We start from the raw sequence: 20,242 nt of genomic DNA on the forward strand, positions 1-20,242 counted from the left end.
CAGCTCAATATATGATTGCACTCCACTGGGGGGGTGGATTCTATTTCAGAAGGGATGGGAAGTCGGGGGAGGGAGTAAGCCCCCCATAGCTCAGAGAAAATGTAATTGGAGACATCAATTCACCAAATTGTCTAATGGGTCCATGTCCATGGGTGCCTTAAGATAATGTTTATCTGGTCAACACGCTTTGGTTTCTACAGAGAAATCAATAAGTAGATCTAGTAGTTTCTGCTTTTGTGTTGATTGAGTTTTGAATCTTTCCAGTTTCACTTTGTTCAAATGGTTTATAATGGCTTTTTGTGAATGTCCCTTTAGTTTCTCTTCATATGTCGACCTAAAAACAGATATAAATTGCCAAAACACTGACTGTCAAAATACTGGCATGTTACTTTACGACTGTAACTGCCTTTTCTCTCTTTGTCAGCCCCAGTGGCGGTTCTACATGGAAGCCTAGGGAGGCCCGTACCTCACTGTAAAATATTACAGACCCATTTAGTTATATCCACTTATTTCTTATTTTTAACTGAACGAGCTTATACAAGTTGTGGATTTTGAACTCAACTTTATGAGTTTTTGAAAGTTAAACTTGCATTTATTCATTGGGTTGACTATTTAAAAAAATGTATGTGTTGATTGAACTTGGGTATGTAAGTTAAGTTATCAGTTGAAAAAAAAGCGTGTGTGTGTTGCAACATAAAAGAGCTGCCTTTCGAGTTTAAAATAACCTGTCTTCTTCCACGGCAAAGTTAAAGCATGGACACAATAAATTAATTTTACACCGCCAATAAGTGATGTAGCCTATTCAAATTTCTACTAAAATATAACACGTGTTGTGGCAAACAAGAAAGCACTAGTGGGAGGAGGGAGTACCTGTCAAAGGCTTGTGAATTTCACTCTTCTCAAATTGAAATGGAAAGTTCCTTTCAAAAGTCAAACGTTTAGCTCCGCCCACATTTAGCCCAACCCCGATCTGCGTACTGCAGTCAGGACTGCAACTGGTTCATTGGCCTGCCAATTCCCATGATGCAAGGCGGTAAATAGAGTTGTGTTAAAATTTGCTGAAAAGTTTGCAGTTTGTTCGAAATACAAATGTAACTGTTGTGCTGGTTTACATTTGTAACCATGAGTTAAGTGACTGTTACATTTGATAAGAAGAGGTGGAGGATTGCAGTGTTAGACTTTGAGCAGTAATAGGCTTCCTTCAGCCATTAATCTGCGGTGTATCACTTCACTAGCGGCCATTTTATGTCAAGTGACGCAAGATCAGCAGAGAGGCCGCTATTTCGCATGGGGACCCGGGGCGGCCCCACCCAAGCACCCACGCTATCTCCGCTATAAATGTGGTTATGTTGTTTTAACTTGAAACTGTGAGTTGAAATAAAGCAGAAAAGTATGTCTGTTATACTAGGCAAGGAAGGTTTCTTGCATTATTAAAGAAAATAAATTATTTGTTTTAACTTAAAGTATGAAGTTAAACCAAGTAATACAAAGTTAAATCAACTAAAAGAACAACTTTAACAAAACTAGAACACTGTAGTTACATCAACATCATTAACTTTAATTTAAGTTGAAACAAAGGCAGTCTTCAAGTTGAGTGAACTTCGGTTTTCAAGGCAGCAGGGGAACTTGCATTTCCAAGTTAAACTAACATGAAATTTATTACAGTGTGTAGACATGTCCCTGGCCACCCCATATATGCCCCCCCCCTCTCTGCTGACCAAATAAAAAAATTATGAATTTATCATGATTTTACACGCGATCGCCAAAAGCGGAACTAATACGATGCAACGTTTTACACGGGTCAATTAGAGCGGCGCACCCAAACACTGTAGCCTGTCTGCTCCGCCCTCCTACGTACTTACACTCAGTTTTCATTTCCCTTCAGTACTACGTCTGGGTTTGCGGTATATTCTTGGGTTTTCTCCAGCCAAATTTTTGGCGGTCCAATCCGCGAACAGAGGGAGTGGCTGAGAACGATGACGTTGAGGCCCTGCGCTAGTTTGAGTTGTAGTTCCGTAATGGCGGCAGAGAAAGATGCGAGCGAAGCCATTCGATCCGTTGTGGCAACGCTGTCGAATATCCAGAAGTTAAAGCCCGAGCAAGAACAATCTTTGCTGAGTTTTCTTGGTGGCCATGATGTTGTGGTCCTCCTTCCCACGGGGTTCGGGAAAAGTTTGATTTTCCAGCTCGCTCCGTCAGTGGTGAAGGAGTGGCTAATGCGAACACTAGCGATGCAAAGCCGACGTCACGACCAAAAGTTAGCGATTGGTTATGGCAGATCCAGACTGGTTCTGGGCAGATCCAACAGTTTTAAACTTCAACAGAGTACCCGCCTTCAAATAAGTTAAAACTTGTCAATGGAGTGGCCAGACTCTCTGTACAATTGAAATGTACGAGAGTCTGGTAGGACCAGGCTATTCTACGTGTGGTGCTGCTCGGTGAATGAGAGCTCAGCAACTACTCTTGGAGAGAGCAGAGGAGCTACGATATCTCCTGTTGCAAGAGTCGAAGGTAAGCAAAACGATTTAATCTCATAAGTGACTTGTTGTTCTTGCACATAACCGTGTTACTTTTGTTCCTCCCACTGATCATGAAATCCAGTTTGTAAATGTCTGGTCTCTATATGTTTAGAAACATCATAATAACTCAACTCAACATAAATCATATCTAAGCAAACTCATCGAAGCAGAAGCAAATATCCAAATGTCAGTATCCTTGCTAGGTCTACACAATGTTGTGATGTTAACCACGTAACTTCATCCGTCTTGGCTGTTGCATTGCGATAACAAATACATTTGAGTAAAGTAATCAACAGGCTATCTGCCCGTGTCAAGGAGGGAGGGATGGTTAGGCAACGAAATGTAATGCATACCCCTACATTTTTTCTTCTTCTAATAGTTATCATGAAACGAGGAAGGGACATAGCGTCCTTTTTTGCCCCAGTAAACAAAAAAGTGAGAGAAACAAATCAAGGTATTGAGAGAGTTGAGGAGCAGGAAGAGGGAGAGCCAGAGGAGTCGGTGGAGCTTGGAGAGAGGGCATGTGATGAAAGTATGGCTCTGACACAGAGGGGGAAATTCCAGAGGGTGAGGATGAAGAAGAGGGTGAGGAGGATGAAGAAGAGGGTGAGGAGCAAGAAGAAGAGGGTGAGGAGGAAGAAAGCATACAGGGACAGAGAGGAACAGCCAGAGGGACAGCAAGTGGATCCATGTGGATCAAGTACTGTACCATCAGGTTTGTGATGAAGGTGCTTACTATTTGCAAAGCAGTGCAATTACAATTTCATTGTAAGCCTACTGTGTGTCCTTAAAATGCTGCTTTCTGCTGTAAATTCTTTTTAGTGTCAATATGGCTCTAATGTTTCTTTATTTGAAGTAATACTTGGCCTACATTTTGAAATACATGCCGATATACATGCATAAGTAAATTTTACTGTTTACTGTACATCTTTCTACAGATATCAGCAATTCCAAGAATGATGTACCAGTACAGCCCAACTTGAATATATTCCCAACCATTTTGATGGGGTACAGAAGACGGAGCATCAGGCCAAACTGGTATAATCTTCATCCATGGCTTGAGTATTCTGTCATGATGGACCTGCACTCACTCTTGTACAAAATAAATGTTTATATGATTTTATAGCAAAATAAAGTTTATAATCTTTAAATATCATTTGTTGCCATTTTTTTATGTGCCCCTCTGGTTAAACACTGGCCCGTCCTTGGCCCCCCTAGTAAAATGTGTCTAGAACCGCCACTGGTCAGCCCATCTCCTTCTCCACTTGAACTCTCTTTCCAAAAACATTTCATCCCACCCCTCTATCTACGAAAAGAAGCGTTAATATCACACAGATACTGGCTTATATGTACACACATTCACTAAGTGTCCATAATCGTTTCCTTTTATGCATGTACAATATTCGTGCATAAGTGCGTTTTCACAGTACTACTTGACCTACCAAAGTTCACTGTCAGAAGAATGCTACAATGATTGGGTACTTGAGCTGTGTGGAAAACCTTGCCTGTGTGCAGAAAAAAAGAAAGGGTGTTTGACCCAGTTTTTGGTGTGTTTGTGTGTGTCAACCACCAGACTATAAGGAGCCTGATAAGGTTGGAGAATAAACGGCTTCTCTCTTATGTAACAGACTCTCGCTCTGACGCTGACACTCATCTGTTGTACTGTGAGTGTAGAGTTTATGTGTGCCTGCAGGTGTGTGTGGTTGTTCAAAACATGCATTCACATGCTCTACTGAATACATGCAGATGAAAAATTCCTCCTAGAATAATACAGTATGGAAAGTAGCTCTGTGTTTGTGCTCATCTTCTGCATCTTTTCAACAGGTTAAAAGGAGAGTTGGAGGAGAAACATGAGAGGTGGTTGTCATGCCAACGAAGGTGTGACACCATACAGGGGCAGCTGGCGTCATGGCAGCAGAGAGAGGGACAAATGAGTCGGAACTACTGTGCAGCTGAAGAGGAAGTGACACGACTGAGGAATGCTCTGGAAATTGCCACGCAGGAAACGAGAGAGCTGAGGAGAGAAAGGTCATGATTGTGATATCTGTTCTGTCTAATCGAGGATTCTCACTACCATATTCTATTCTAGATAGATAGATATAGATAGAGAAATGAACTTTATTAATCCCAAACTGGAAAATTGCTGTGTTACAGCAGCAGGTATAAGACACACATCCATACAGAATTACAAGAAATAATGGATAAAATAAAATACCAGAACACCTCAAACATATACAAAGAAGGAATGAAAACACTGTTCAACATATATACAATTATAGAATAAAAATGTATAACAAACCTACATACATAGTATATACAGTATATATGTATGGAAAATATGGAATATATATAAAATATTAGTAAGTAAACATATGAATGTGATGTAACCCCGAGTTACCCCTGATGCTGCGCCATCGGAGTGTAAATGTGTGTGAATGTTTATCTGATGAGCAGGTGGCACCTTGTACGGCAGTATGAATGTGTGTGAATGGTGAATGGTTCCTGTACAATGTAAAAGTGCTTTGAGTAGTCGTTAAGACTAGAAAAGTGCTTTATATTTACAGTCCATTCTTTACTTATAATGTCAAAAATGCAGAAACAAATCTTGAACCTGGAAATGTGTATGAGTTGACTTTGGTGTACCCACACAAAGCTAGTCAGACACCCCTCATATTGGCTGCTATGTGTTGACCAATTACTGCTCAGTGGGAGCCAGCTTCAGTGCATGGCTGTGCTTTGCTTTTCTTAACAGTGACACCACAACCACAGTAGAGGATGGATACCCGACCCGAGCCCGACGGCAGGGCCGGGCCGGGTTCGGACAGATATTTAGAAATGATGTTCGGGTTCGGGTCAGGCTTGGTCACATCAGATAAGGCATTTGTTGTAAAATGGTGTTGCGGCTACTTTAAGAGAGCTCAGTGTGTGTGTGTGTGTGTGTGTGTGTGTGTGTGTGTGTGTGTGTGTGTGTGTGTGTGTGTGGAAAGTGGACAGAAGAGAGATAGAGAAAGAGGAAGCAGACGTGTAGATACGACTGGAGCATTGTTGGGGGAATAAGTTTAAGTTTTGTACACAGTGTGTGCGGTGCCCCAGACTGAAAGCCAAGTTCATTCATTCGCTCACCAGAAACGGGATTTTAACCCCGACGTTATAAAATGAATAATGTTGGGGTTAAAATCCCTGGAGGTAACGAGTCTCCCCTGATCACGGTCGGAAACGAAGCAATCAGGAAAAGTTAACTCATTGAACATTTAAAATTAAACAGCTTATTAACGTGCACTTATTGCCCCGTGTGCGCTGATGCGCTCATCTGTTGACATTTCCGAATGCCTTCCTACAGTTGCTTAATAAAAGCGGGCTTTCCACACAAACAAACGTACATGTGTCATTAGTATGAGAAAAAAATTTGATTTTAACTGTGTCGGGCTCGGGTCGGGTTTGGTTACTGCTCTGTCGGACGCGGGCCGGGCTCGGACAGAAAAATGCAGCCTGATCCACACTCTAAACCACAGACGCTGATGGCTGTGCTAAATCCCTGGTTGGGAAATAGACTGTTTTGTTCTAATGTTAAATATTTACAACCCTTTTGTGTCTGAGAGGACTTGGGTTAGTAAAGGCAGGAATCCTGTGTATGTGTTCTTGTCAATGCAAAACCAAGGGCCTACGTCTTTCTCTGAGTGCAGAGTGAGTGGATCTAACAGAGTGTTGGGAGCTATGCCCAGTCTCTTATGTAAGGGTGTTACCTCTCCCTGTGTGGCCGGCTCACACTGCCCAGCACACTGCTCAATAACCTTGCATTTACGGGTGTTTATCCATGTCAATACTTTATCTAGTTTTTTGTGGACTACATGTCCCTGTTTGCAGATAAAGTCAGACAAAGATCAAAGCTCAGGGGTGTTACATCGTGCTATGTTTACCTCTTATCTGGAGCTTTAAGTCAAACAGAAGTTTAAATATACATTTTTGTAGTTAACACTAAAGTCTCTGAGCTAGAGTCCAAGTCAAGTTTCAATTCTCTGAGGTTACACTGGGAGGAGAATAACATCAAGCTCATCAGACATTTCCTAAAAATCCCGCATCTTGAGTCTGAGTCGAGTCTGAAGTCTTTTGAATAAGAGTCTGAAGTCGAGTCTGAAGTCACTGTGTGTGCGACTTAAGTGCGACTCAAGTCAGAGTCTCAAACTCAATCTCCACCCCATTTCTGACCGAAACATTCTTACAAATGCGCCATAAAGATGATCTGTGTCATCGACAAGTTTGTGTGCCTTATCATTTATTTGCATCAAACTGTTATTTTCTATTCCTTTGAGGAGAGATGGTCTGAAAATCCTCTAATCCATTATACGGAGAACTGTACACAAAACTGAAAGATTAATCATACAGTGTACAAGCAGAAACAAAAGGTGACCAGATCATCAAAAAAGAAGCATGTGTAAATATTATCAGAGCTTTTTGTATCGTGACAGATAGAGATGTGATGTTGGCTCACTTACTTATCTATTCAACTACGGAAAGTGCTGCAGTGTAAAAATGGTTAATGCAATCTTATAGGGCTGCACGATTACGGCCAAAATGATAATCACGATTATTTTGATCAATATTGAGATCACGATTAATTATCACGATTATTTGTTGATTTTAGCCAAAACAAATTTTATTGTCGCATAATTATAACTGCTTTTACATCCATATTGTGCTACATTCCTCCTTTATTGAAGGATACTGTGAAGGAGCCATTTCAGCTGTTGTGCAACCGCTTTCCACACATGCATGTTTGCCATGAAAGATACAGGCAACGCAATTTTCTGTTCACGTTAACGGCGCATGTGGTGCCCGGTATCTACCAGACGAAATTGCTACGCGGATTTCTGTGGCTCATTACACTGCCACTTACATGTCTGCGTTGCATTCTGATGCTCCGAAACCCACGTTAGAGGCAACATAAACATCGCTGAATGTCACGCTAGTAAACACTAATAACACGTTACACAGCAGGTAACGTTAGCCTACCGTTAGCCACAGTAGTAACTGGATTAAACACGGCTAAAATGCTGACTGCTAAACAGTGTAGTGTGTCTGTATTTCACTGTAGGATTCCAACAGCGGGACGTCCAACAGTCTGCTGCTAAAGCTATGAGCTAACAGATACAAACTAGCACTGGTCACTGCTGTTGTCTGAAAAACAACACAGACGGGACAAAATGTTGCGTTTACTGGTAAACTGGTAAACATTGTGAGCGGCTTATGATGACCGACTGCTACCTGTTGTGGAATTTTCCTCACGTTACTCTGTCCTCTGTGACTGTCTACATCTAGAAACTAAGCTGCGCGGTGCAGGCAGGGAACAGCTCTGATTGGCTCATGGAGACATGTGATCAGACAGTGGTTTATGGAGCGCTAGATTGGCTTTGCAAAAACTGTTCTATGAAGGGAATGACGCATTTTAAATATCGCTCGATCACGCAAATTTGATCGTGGGAAGCCAAAATCGTGATCGTGATTAAAATTCGATTACTTGTGCAGCCCTACAATCTTACGTGTGTGTGTGTGTGTGAGAGAGAGAGAGAGAGGATTTTACACATACTTTACTCACTGACTGTTAAAGCTAAAAATGTCCTGTCTGCCTGTGTCACTGCATGTTATCTTTTAAAGGTCCCATGGCATGAAAATTTCACTTTATGAGGTTTTTTAACATTAATATGCGTTCCCTCAGTGGCTAGAAATGGTGATAGGTGTAAACCGAGCCCTGGGTATCCTGCTCTGCCTTTGAGAAAAGGAAAGCTCAGATGGGCCGATCTGGATCTGGAATCTGGTTACCTCCCCTTTCTCTGCTTTGCCCGCCCAGAGAATTTGGCCCACCCATGAGAGAGAGACATCATGGCTTTCAAACGAGCAAAGTGGTAGTTGGTCAAGGCCGCACCCCCAACCTCCACCTTGGCCCTCCCTCTCTCTCTCCTCCTCAATAGCTACACACAGAAATTGCACATCCTAAGGAAAGCTCATTGTGGGACTGCCTCTAGTGGCTGTAATTTTGCACCACGGCTGAATTTCGGAAAGAGACTTCCAATACAGTATTAGGGGACCACTAAGGCCTATATAAAAGCATCCAAAGAGCACCATGTCATGGGACCTTTAAAATGTGTGCAAGTGTAGTTGGTGTCATAATATATGGATTGGTTTTTAGTTTTTTGCATGTCCTCTTCCACACTTACAAATGTTCATGGAAAGCCATATTTTCTTGAGTAGTTCTTTACTCCACAGCTGTCTCTCCAAGGGATAAATTCAAGACCCTGCCACTGAAAAAATGTGTACTGTATTTCAGGAGAGCCAAATAGATGACAAATGTATATATTTCTATCTATATCATATAAGTTTATGGGACAGTGCTGCAACCTATGGCCTTCATCATGGAGTTGGCATCACATACATACACATACTCCTTCCAACATCTTGCATAAGAGAGTTTTCTTTTTTTTTTAGGATTTCATAGGATTTTATGATTCATTTTTATAACCCCGGCAGATGTCTCTCCTGTGTGTGTGTGTGTGTGTGTGTGTGTTTGTGTGTGTTCATCATAAGTTAATCCATTCTTTACCATCAAAAGTTCCCTTATAGTCAAACTCGCCATCCTGTCCTTTCTATCCTGTTGGCAAGGAGAAACAGCAGTGAGCATAGCAAAATGAAATCAAAGTCTAATGATGGGTAAGGATTACAGGGCTTTTGTGAAAATGTTCTTTGTTTTTAATTATTCAATTTAACTATCCTTTCAAAGGGTGTATAAACAATATTTTAATGAGCCAATTGATTCCTATCAATATATAACCCCAAAATATTTGAAATCTAAAACTCAGTGGTAGACTTGAAAGTGAAAGCTTGCCCCTCGAGGCTGAAATACTTAAAGGGTGAGGCTATTTACAATTAGCAGTGTATGCTATTTGCACCCCTGGTACAATTAGAAGTGTATGCTATTTGCACCCCTGGTACAATTAGCAGTGTATGCTATTTGCACCCCTGGTACAATTAGAAGTGTATGCTATTTGTACCCTGGTGCAATTAGAAGTGTATGCTATTTGCACCCCTGGTACAATTAGCAGTGTATGCTATTTGCACCCCTGTGCATTTACAGTACCTTGGCATATATTTACACACAGTTATCCATACTACTCATGTATTACACCTTTTTGGAATATTATCGCCCTGACATTCTTACCCTAACCATAACCATTCCACTCCTCTTGCCTAAACCTAACCAACCCAACCAGAGCAGGCATATTCATGAGTCTTCCCCTACCACCCTGCAAAAAAAAATAAAAAAAATTTGCGTTCGCGGGTCCTGACTTGCGCAATTGCATGCAAATTTTCCAATCCAAACTTCCATACCAAAGGCAAGCGCACTAACCACTCACCTAGCAGTTCTTTCAGGAAGTTGAGCAACTGTTTACCACTTGGTTTCTTCAAGCCTCGGTTGCTAGGTAACCATACTGTATACAAAAAAATAGGTACTAACTAACAAACTAACGGTTGTATGCTTTCACTGAAGACAGAAAGCGCAACTGTAGTATCCATTTTCCGCTAGAAATTCAATTGTTATAAACTTTAGAGACAAAACTTCCCTAATATGCCAGTTTCTGCGGTCATGGAAGATGAACGTCCGCCATGATTTCGGTGCACGCGAGCAACGTTTTTTTGTTGTTACGTCACAGGGTGTAAATAGCTCAGCTGTGTGGCCGAGGCTATTCGTACCGAGGGTGCAAATAGACACTCTGATACTTAAATTTTTGCAGTTGATCTCATTATTTGAATAAATATCAACGGCTTGATGGGACATAAAGAGACAGTTTCTCTGCGGCGTTTGTTCCCCACCATTTTACACATTACACACAGGACCGAAATACACACACACATGCACAAACAGGACCTATACATGCATCAATGGAGAGATGTCAGAGTGAGGGGGCTGCCCATTGAAGGTGCCTCAAACATTTGGGGGTTCTGTGCCTTGCTCAAGGGCACATCAGCAGGCAGTGCTGGCCTCTCCGGCTGCCAGTCCACATTCCGTACAGGTACTTGAGCTGGTGACCCTCTGGTTCCCAAGCCAAGTATCTACGGACTGAGCTACTGCTGCCCCTCAGTGTGTGTGCGTGTGCGTGTGCATGTGCGTGCGGTGTGCCTAAATGTCCTTTCTTCAGATGTTCAGAGAGAAAAAGGCTTGATCACTGACTTGACTGTACTCACTTTATGTCCAGACCACAAGTATTCACACATACGTACTCGCACACACATCCCAAGTGTTTTTTGAGATTTGACTGCTTCCACTGACCTCCAGTGACCCATGAGAGGACACGCTGTTCCCTAAAGCGGTCTTTCATATACACTCACACAGATTTATGCTACATTTATTTCCTATATGCTCCTGTGCTTCCTCTTACCAAGCCTCAAATATTAATCCTATCTGAATCTGTCTTTGTCCCTTTCTAACCCCTGTTATCTCATTCCCACACATACACACAACCAAATACACACTCCACCCTCTGTGCCACCCTGTCACTGCATATCGCCCTGTGCCAACCCTTCTGTTGCGTGATCTAACCAGAAAAGAGCGTCATCTTTCCACCCCCGGGAACCCATTTATGCAATACCATTGTAACTGTGGTTAATTGTTTTGCAGAGATAAAATGTACATCACTTTTGTAATAAGCCTTTTGCAGGGTTATTTGTGGCCTTTAAAAGTGTTTGTCTCCAGTACTAGGATGTGGAAATAGAAAATATGTCTTTATTCCCCCTTCATGCCCATGTAATGTCTAATCTGCTTCATGCCTTTTGCTGCAGTCATGTGTCCACTATACCAGTGGTTCCCAACCTGGGGTCCAGGCACCCCTCAGGGGAGCGGCAAAGATCACAGGGGGTGCGCAAGTCTTTATCTGGTTTGAGGTTGAGGTAAAAAAAAACGCTTATGTTAAACAAATTATGATAATACACTAGACTATATAATGTTTTCAAAAGTCTGTATAAAAACTATATATTTTTCTTCTCGTTTAAAATTGTAGGCAGACTACTTAGTAGGCCAAACCTCCAGGACCTCTTAACCTGTGACCCTTTCTGTCATCAGGTCAGCTGGTAGTTGCTATCATTCCTGCCTGTTTTTCCTGCCGCAACGGCATCACTATTTTATGAATGAAACATGGCGGAGAAACGTCAAAGTGCTGATAACTCTTCTATCAAAAAAGAAAGTAAGGCTCTATCTCGAGAGTTACCTCATCTTCGGTTTCGAGGGGCAGGGGGGGTAGCTTTTCTTAGACATGAGTAGGGGGGGGCGCCATGGAAAAAAGGTTGGGAACCACTGCACTATACTATAAAGCAGTAAGTATAGGTGAATAAAGGATAAAAGCGCTGAAGATTTTGATTGGTTTAAAGAAATGCCAATAAACAGAGCACGTTTTTCTCCCATCCCAGAATGCTGTGGGGACTAACCAGACCCTCCTCCTCAGCGCTGTGGAGATAGGGCTAGCAAACGGAGACAAACAATAGATTATTTTAAAATAAAACACATAGCGAAATAAAAAGACTATGTACAGAAGGAAATAATGTTATGATTTATTCAGCACTATAAATATCCTCCAAAACAGATGTTTAAAAATAAAAAAAATCAGGGACAGTTATAATACTAAAGTCAAAATAAACTTAAATTAGAGCCAAATGACTGCTACTGAGAAAAATCACTCAGTCACAATAACAAGGATAATTTCCCCCGTTGTTTATAGGTCGACTGCAGTTATGAAACTTAGAATGTAGAACAATGCAGATGTTTATGAAAACTAGTTGTAAAGTGACAGTGAAAAGACAAGTTTAGTGAAGAGCAGACAATGGTCTCCCCAGGGCAGAGTGGAGGGATTGTGGGGTGGGAAGAAAGGAAAGACATGAGTGGAGAGGGATAAAGAAAGGAATAGAGGGAGGCAAAAAGAAAGGAATTATGGACATTGAGGAGGATAGAGAGAACCATGAAAGGAGGGAGGGAAGCAAGGAAGGAGGCAAAGAGAGAGGGTGGAAGGCAGGGTTTAAGGGGTTGTTTTAGGGAGGAGGGATGGATACCGTGACTGTGGTTGCAGTGGTTACTTCACACACTGTCTGGCTCTCGCATGCACACAGCCTGGGTCACAGGGGCCGCACACCATCTACACACACACATGAAGCATGACAGCTTGCCCTTGATTCAGTAAAACTGACACAAAGTTAAAAACAGAGAGACAGAGCGAGAGAGGAAAAGAGGAGGGACAGGGGAAAAAAGAGTGGAAGTGGCAGAAAGTGGAGCAAGTAAAAGATTTAAAAGTCAAGAGAGGTCAGGAGTATCTGTGCGGTTTCCTCATCCATCTGTTAAATGTGAGAGGACTTGTTTCAAGTGGTTTCAAGCAGCAGAGGAATCTTTCGTGACAGAAAGTATGATCCCCAAAAAGTCTCCCTTCTGTCTGTCCCTATAAAGAGAAGTGGGTTTATGCCTTAGGCTTTACACAATTAGGATAATAAAATACTTTAAAAGATTAATGTAACTCTTATGCAAGATGATACTTCCTGCTATGTTTACCGCTCTCTTATAGCTCTTTTTTTTCTCTCTTCTGTTTCTTAATTTGATCCATTTTCTTTCCCAGAGTGGAAAATGTTATATCATCCTTGTCTGGGTCTTTACTTTTATTGTGGCTCTCAATCCTTTTTATTCACTTGTCATAAATTGCCATTTTCCGTAAATTCATATGTCAAATGTTTTACAAGGCAGTCCGTTCCTGCTTTGAAAGCATGGACTTTGAAATGTTAATCATCTTTCCAGGTGGAGGGTTATGTCCCTGAAAAAGGCATTGAGGATGTATGAGATGATGTCAGCGGAGATTCCTGTTAACTGTTGATCTACATTGTTGATTCATACACAATAAAAACTATTTAAAATTGCCCTTGAGCTTCGCTGAGCTTCGGATATCAGAATCAGCCTTCTTTGTGTGCGTGTGCACACGAAGATTGTATCAGCATAAAGTGGAAAAATGGAATGTGCCTTTTGATGAGGCAGCAGCCGCTCGCACTGCACATACACACACTCGCCTGTCCTTAAAAGCAGCCTGGCGTGTGAGTGAATGAGAGAGTGCTCCCAGATTTTCCCATCATTCCTCCCTGTAATCCCCCCAGACCTCCTTCAGAGGGATGAATTTGCACGCATACGCTCCCTGGGGGGTCACACACATGCACACACACACACACACACACACACACACATACACATACACACACATACAGGCTTAAAGTTGATTTTAAAACTTACTACCTTTGCAGGGGTCTACTTTTTTGATAATCAGAGAGCCAGAATTGCAGCGGGACACAAACATGCAGGTCATGCATCAGCAGTTTGTTACATATTAAAAAGGCTTCAGCTTCGAAAACATCAAATCCTCACTTCCAGTGGTTTTTGTGCCAGCTAAGACAGAAATATTCTGCGCTTTGGACACAAAAATTGTCATTATTTCGGTCCTGTAGAGTCAAAATGTCCCAAGCCGATCCTAAGTATCTGTATTTGGGCTGATCCATGCATGCCACATAACTAATCCAAACCTATTTATCAGAAATGTTTTCACTCTGGTAGGTAGTTTCATAATGCTTGTTTATCAGCAACAGCCTTTTATTAAAGCTTATACTGTATTTCCTCTCTGAATTCCATCTTTAACATGGCTGGGACACATTTAAATGAGCTTCAGGAGTCAGATCTTGGCATCAAACTTGCAACTCTTGGGCGTTCACGCATGGCTGTCTGCATCTATTTGTTTGTTTGTGTGTGTGTGTGTGTGTCTGTCTGTGTGTCTCTGTGTGTGTGTGTGTGTGTGTGTGTGTGTGTGTGTGTGTGTGTGTGTGTGTGTGTGAGCAGGCTGATGTGATTAGCCAGAGCCAGTAGAGTGAATAATATTGTGTCTGCCCCAACGAGGAAGAGATGGAATGTAGCTGCTGCTCTTTATTATACTGTAGATCATCCACTCTACTATCAGATATACACGGAGTCAAGTGTGCACACTTGTACACACACTGACATCAGCTTGCACACTTTTCCTGTACAGATGGGCCCACGTACACACAAAGTGCTATGAGGCAGCGGCTATGTCACATGGGGATTTGTTTTATGTATTGAAATATTCTCATGCCATTGTGTATGTAGGTGCATATGCCTATATTCCTTAATAGCTCCCTCAAAAAGCCTTTTCCACCAACTCTAACTGTATAAATATTGGTGGTAAACATAGTTCCTTAACTTGCCTCTGGCTGGATTAAGATCCATGCTGCTTCACATTTTATCTGCTGGACCAGCTGCTGAAACAAATCAATGAAATTCACCCTTTCTAGCTATCTCAACGCCATCTCACTCTTTCTTTCTTTTGCAGATGTTTCCTTTCCTTCCTCACCCCCTCTCTCTTTTTCCCCAGAGACTGTTGGGAGTGTTCTTGTTAAATATTCTTTATGCAACTTGACATGCTGAGAGGATCATCAAAAAAGAAGCATGTGTAAATATTATCAGAGCTTTTTGGATCGTGACAGATATAGATGTGATGTTGGCTCACTTATCTATTCAACTGCAGAAAGTGCTGCACTGTAAAAATGGTTAATGCAATCTTGCGTGTGTGTGTGTGTGTGTGTGTGTGTGTGTGTGACTTGTGTGAGAAAGAGGATTTTACACTTACTTCACTTACTGACTGTTAAGCTAAAATTTGTGTCACTGCATGTTATCTTTTAAAATGTGTGCAGAATTGGTGTCAGAATATATGGATTTCTCGTGGGTTAATGTTTTTTTTTGCATGTCCTCTATCTCGAAGGTTCTTTGTAAAACTCCAGCCAGTGACTGTAAACTTGTTATTTGGTCTCATATGGGAATCTTAAAGGGTCTTTCAGACTGAAGGCAGCAACGGCACCACTGCACTCTGGAACCCATTGCGTTTCGCAGAGCACGGGCGCAGTAGCAGCGCACTCCCGGAGAGCTTGCGTTTGGTTTAAAAGGCCTTTAAGGCATTTACAGCAGAATTTAGAAACAGATGGAAGACTGTTGACAGCTGCTGTATCATGGAAAGGGAATTAGTTATTTGGTCCTAGGGCATATATAAACATGGTTTGCTGCTGACCTGATGCTACATTTATCTAGTCATTACACTGTGGATGCTTGATGTTGTCCGATTTAGTTAGAGGTACAGGACATTACTTTCATAACTAAATTAAATATCTAAATGACTGACTGCAGTATATATGTGTGTTGCCTGAACATTGATGAATACATTCCGTGTGTGTGTGTGTGTGTGTGTGTGTGTGTGTGTGTGTGTGTGTGTGTGTGTGTGTGTGTGTGTGTGTGTGTGTGTGTGTTGTGTGTGTGTGTGTGTGTGTGTGTGTGTGTGTGTGTGTGTGTGTTTACAGGGAGATATTGATAGAGTCCCATGGCAGAGCCCTGACCAAGATGGAGGAAGACTGCAGACAACAAATGTCCTCAAAGGTAATTCTTTACCAATACTAACAACAGTCCTGTCACTACCCAATGTGAGTTGCGCATACGTCACTTTGCGACAATGACCAGATTTCACGCAGATCTATTTTGTTGTTAGCAACAGAATAAGGAGATAGGTACATTACATAGCAGTAATTTATTATTTAGCATAAGGCATCACATTTTCACAGCATGATCCCTGATGTCAGTTCTAGATTAGAGGTTGAAGTAGCCTACAAGAACCTGCTAACGAGAGACTTCTGTAATGTCAATACAATAGAAATGGACCTATAACGAAGTTTGTTCACTGCTGGCTACAAGTTAGCAATCAAACACAACAAAAGCTGTCACTTGAATGGCGTTTTGAGCTAACGTTAGCAATCAAACAATCATAGATAGCTTAAATGTTTGCCGGATCCGGATACCTTGGCGTTATGCTGTAAACTGTTTAAATATGAGCATTCGCAACTCACATCTGCACTCAACTCACATTGGGTAGTGACAATCCTATTACTACTGTTTACACAATAACTGCAGTGATAACAATAACATACAAACTCATTAGGTATGCCCTAAGTCAATTTGCAGGATCAAGATCTGTGCTGCACCAGGCATTTTGTTTTGTGGATTATATCGGCTATATAAAGCCTGGTCCGGTCCAAGCCTGTGTTTGCACAGGGAAAACACTGGAACCACGTAGTATTGTGAGCAAGTTAGTAGCCTAACATATTTCAATTGCCTGCTAATTGTGATTCACATTAACATTACATAAATGGCTGGTTGTGCAGCTGAATTCTCTGGATTTTGGATATATGGTCTCTAGATGTAATGTAATAATTATGTTTGATGAACTCAAACTGTTCAAAACATTGCTCACACGCTTAGTGACTGTGGGTGTATCAGGTTATGACTGGCAGACATTCAGTTCCAGTCTGTTGAAGTAAATAGACGCTAGGACGGCATCCAAGCCTTTGTCACAGTTCATAGGAGCTTACCAGGGAGGATCCTGACACACACAATGTGGATAAGATTAAAGAGGTTCCAAGACCACCAGTCTGTTAGACACCAGATAAACTGAATACACACACACACACACATATACACGAAACCAATCTGTATTTTATTAGGCAAACAGTGTAGTAGTGTCTGCCTGCAGGTTTAGTTGAATGTCACAACAAGGCGGACATTTAAAAAAAAATATAGCATTAATAAACCCCTGTTGTCTCATATTTCCTTTCTGTCTGATTTCTAACTTTTTGACAAATGAATCTTAGTATACGAAAAAGCATTGTTGCTGTACATTTAACAGTGCTGTGCCTTTGCTTAAAGGACAATTCCGGCGCAAAATGAACGTAGGGGTTAATAACATATGTGTACCGAGTCTCTGGGACATGTTTTCATGCTAATCGAATGTGTCTCTGGCTTTAAACAAGCTACTGCAAATCGGGGCAGATGATAAATCGCTATTTTATACCACTAACAAGGCTCAAAATAGCACCACACTTCAACGGTAGTATAATGAGGGTCCCTACATGTAAACCGAAGCATTGAGAACTTTGTAAGTGTACAGACAGTTTATTAAAAAGATAGATTATAAAGACAGTAGTGTTCATGTTTACATGTGGGTGCCATCTTGGAAAACAGTCATGAGCAGTCGAATCACGAACGCTATGTTTGAGCTATGTTACTGGTTACTGGTTGCACGGCCTTCGTCGTTGTCCCAGAGAACGTTCGACTCGGTACACATATGGTATTAACCCCTAGGTTCATTTTGCGCCGGAATTTTCCTTTAAGAAGAATCAGGTTATTATTGATTTTAAAATTGAAGACCATGATACAAATTTGGAGGTTGAGGACCATTGCTGCAGTTTATAAGCAAAAGAATCAAACAGAATCAGTTGAATGCGATATTTGTTAATAGAATAGAGTAGAATATTTTTACCTTTTGGAATTACAACAGTCACACCTGTGTATTTAATATGAAATATGGGTAACACTTTATTTGAAAGTGTGTGCATAACACTGACATGTCACCGTCATAATTATGACATGACACCTATCATGAACATGAAGGAGTCATTTTGAGTGTTCATGACTCAATAAATCACCTCGGTATTGCTTTCACTGTCGTCAAACTGGTCTTATAACTTTTAAGACATCTTAATGACAAGTCCAAATGGTTCCACTTAATTTAAAGGTGCAATATGTAATACTGACAGCTAGTGTTTAAAATAGTTACTGCAGTACAAATTCAAAATACTGGAGAGAGTCGTCTCCCCCGCCCCCTCCTCCCCAGACTCGAAGTTCACTGAGGTTGCCAGGCTGAGACCGCAGCATACAACAATGTTGCTAGACGCTTGTCTCACATAGCCAGACATTACTTCACAGCACAGCGGAGTAGCTGATGTTAGATGCTGGCTATATTGACAGTCATAAAAGCCCGTGCTCAAGCGGAGCCAATTGACAGGCACACTTTTTCAGCTTAGAATTACAGTAGGAACCGCTAAAAATAACGCTACCTTGCCGTCCTCTCCACACACTTTATTGGCTTAGAATTACGGCAACAATTGCTAAACACACTGCAAACTCATGTTCCCCTCTTCCCAATATGCAGCCCCCCTCTCTTGGCTTAAAATAGCTCACCGTTGTCGGCTACGGCCACTGAACAGGCTAACGTTACATGTTGTAAACAGCCGTGACCCGCTTGCCTGGTCCTCCTAACGTTAGCAGTTAGCAGGGTTAGCATGGTGGCGTTAGCCAGGACCAGTCGCGATCACTTTACTGGCTGTGTCTCAATTTTTTTTGCTACTAACCAACTTGGGTACTCTAGCAATATCATTCAATGTGAGTACACAAATGTTGAAATTACGTAAAATGCCCGTCCCTTGTAGCCGTGATAAATTAGCCTGAAGCTAATGCTTAGCCTACCTGTTCAGGAGGAAATTAGCCTTATCCTTTTGGGCTCTAAGCTGTCTCCATCTTTCAAATACATCTCCAATATTTACCAGGGGTTTGTCACGTCTCTGGTCACGCAACTGTTAGAAACATGCCGTTTTTTTTTAGGTCGGGTAGAATCTATCTCCATTGATCCTGTTCGTTTGTTTGCTGCTTTCATGGCTGTATTAACGTTACAGCTGTAGCGCGCTGGGTTTACGTTTTTACAGGTATATCTGGCAACCCGGCCTGGCCATCAAACTGGGGAGTTGATAACAACACACAGGCCAAAACACAAACAGAAATTCCATCACGGAACAGAAATTTCAAAAGGAGAAAATACTGGCATTAGGATTGTTATCAGAAAAGATAGTATTTCAACTTAGCATGTTTCCTTAATGTCTGATGATGCATTGGGGTCATTTTCGGATTTATTACAGTAAATATATTACATATTGGACCTTTAAGGTCAAGAATATTATTCATGACACCATCATATAAGCATTTAATGGTGAAATCAAACTACATGACAGGTCCAAATTGTTTCACTTTACTTGAAGTCGAGGAAAATATTCATGACACAATTATAATGCTCTCATGACAGCCAATGTAAAAAACAACCTCTTAATGACAGTTTAATGTAATGTTAACACATAAATGTTGTCTAGGTTAATGTCAAGTTGTCATGACAAAGACATCGACAGATTGTATTGTCTTGTTTAATGTCAAGTTGTCATAACACAGAGATTGTTGTCTTCGTTATTGTCAAGTTGTTATTGGCATCTCAGACAATGCTAACTTTGCATTTAAAGTGTCACAATTTACCGAATGACACTTAATGACAACAGTCATGAGCACTCAAAATGACTCCTCCATGTTCATGACAGGTGTCATGTCATAATTATGACGATGTCATGTCAGTCTTATGCACACACCTTCAAATAAAGTGTTACCCATATTTCATATTAAATACACAGGTGTCAAATATGCAGGTTCTGTATTGATGCAGTCCATTCTTTGATTGTGATACAATACAATACAGTTTTGTACAATTTAGTGCAGTTACTTAATACTATACAAATTGTGTGGATCCTATAGTGATTGTGAGTCCCTGTGTGAGGCTGTGGCATGCAGATACATATTTAGCTGCCAGAGGAGCTACCATATCTTCACGTAGGAGAACTTCCAGTTTCTATGCTGTGGTTAACATTCGGAAGTCTGTTATTTTTTTGGCTATTTCCCCCAAGTGGAAATCTCTTATTCAAGAGAACTTATCACAGTGGAGAAGTAAGAGCAT

General features: G+C 41.3%; 1 protein-coding gene across 2 annotated transcripts in view; it reads left to right on the top strand.

The window, feature by feature from the left end:
• The window catches only part of lekr1 (leucine, glutamate and lysine rich 1), a 97,802-nt gene that overhangs the window by 61,565 nt on the left and 15,995 nt on the right, over nucleotides 1-20,242 (top strand). For both annotated transcript variants that reach the window (XM_039787498.1, XM_039787508.1), the window contains exons 8-9: nucleotides 4,344-4,547; nucleotides 15,945-16,020. In XM_039787498.1, the coding sequence (XP_039643432.1) occupies nucleotides 4,344-4,547; nucleotides 15,945-16,020 (280 nt within the window). The remainder of the gene's footprint in view (nucleotides 1-4,343; nucleotides 4,548-15,944; nucleotides 16,021-20,242) is intronic.

Source organism: Perca fluviatilis, chromosome 2 (genome assembly GCF_010015445.1).
Source record: "Perca fluviatilis chromosome 2, GENO_Pfluv_1.0, whole genome shotgun sequence".
NCBI classification, from domain to species: Eukaryota; Metazoa; Chordata; class Actinopteri; order Perciformes; family Percidae; genus Perca; species Perca fluviatilis.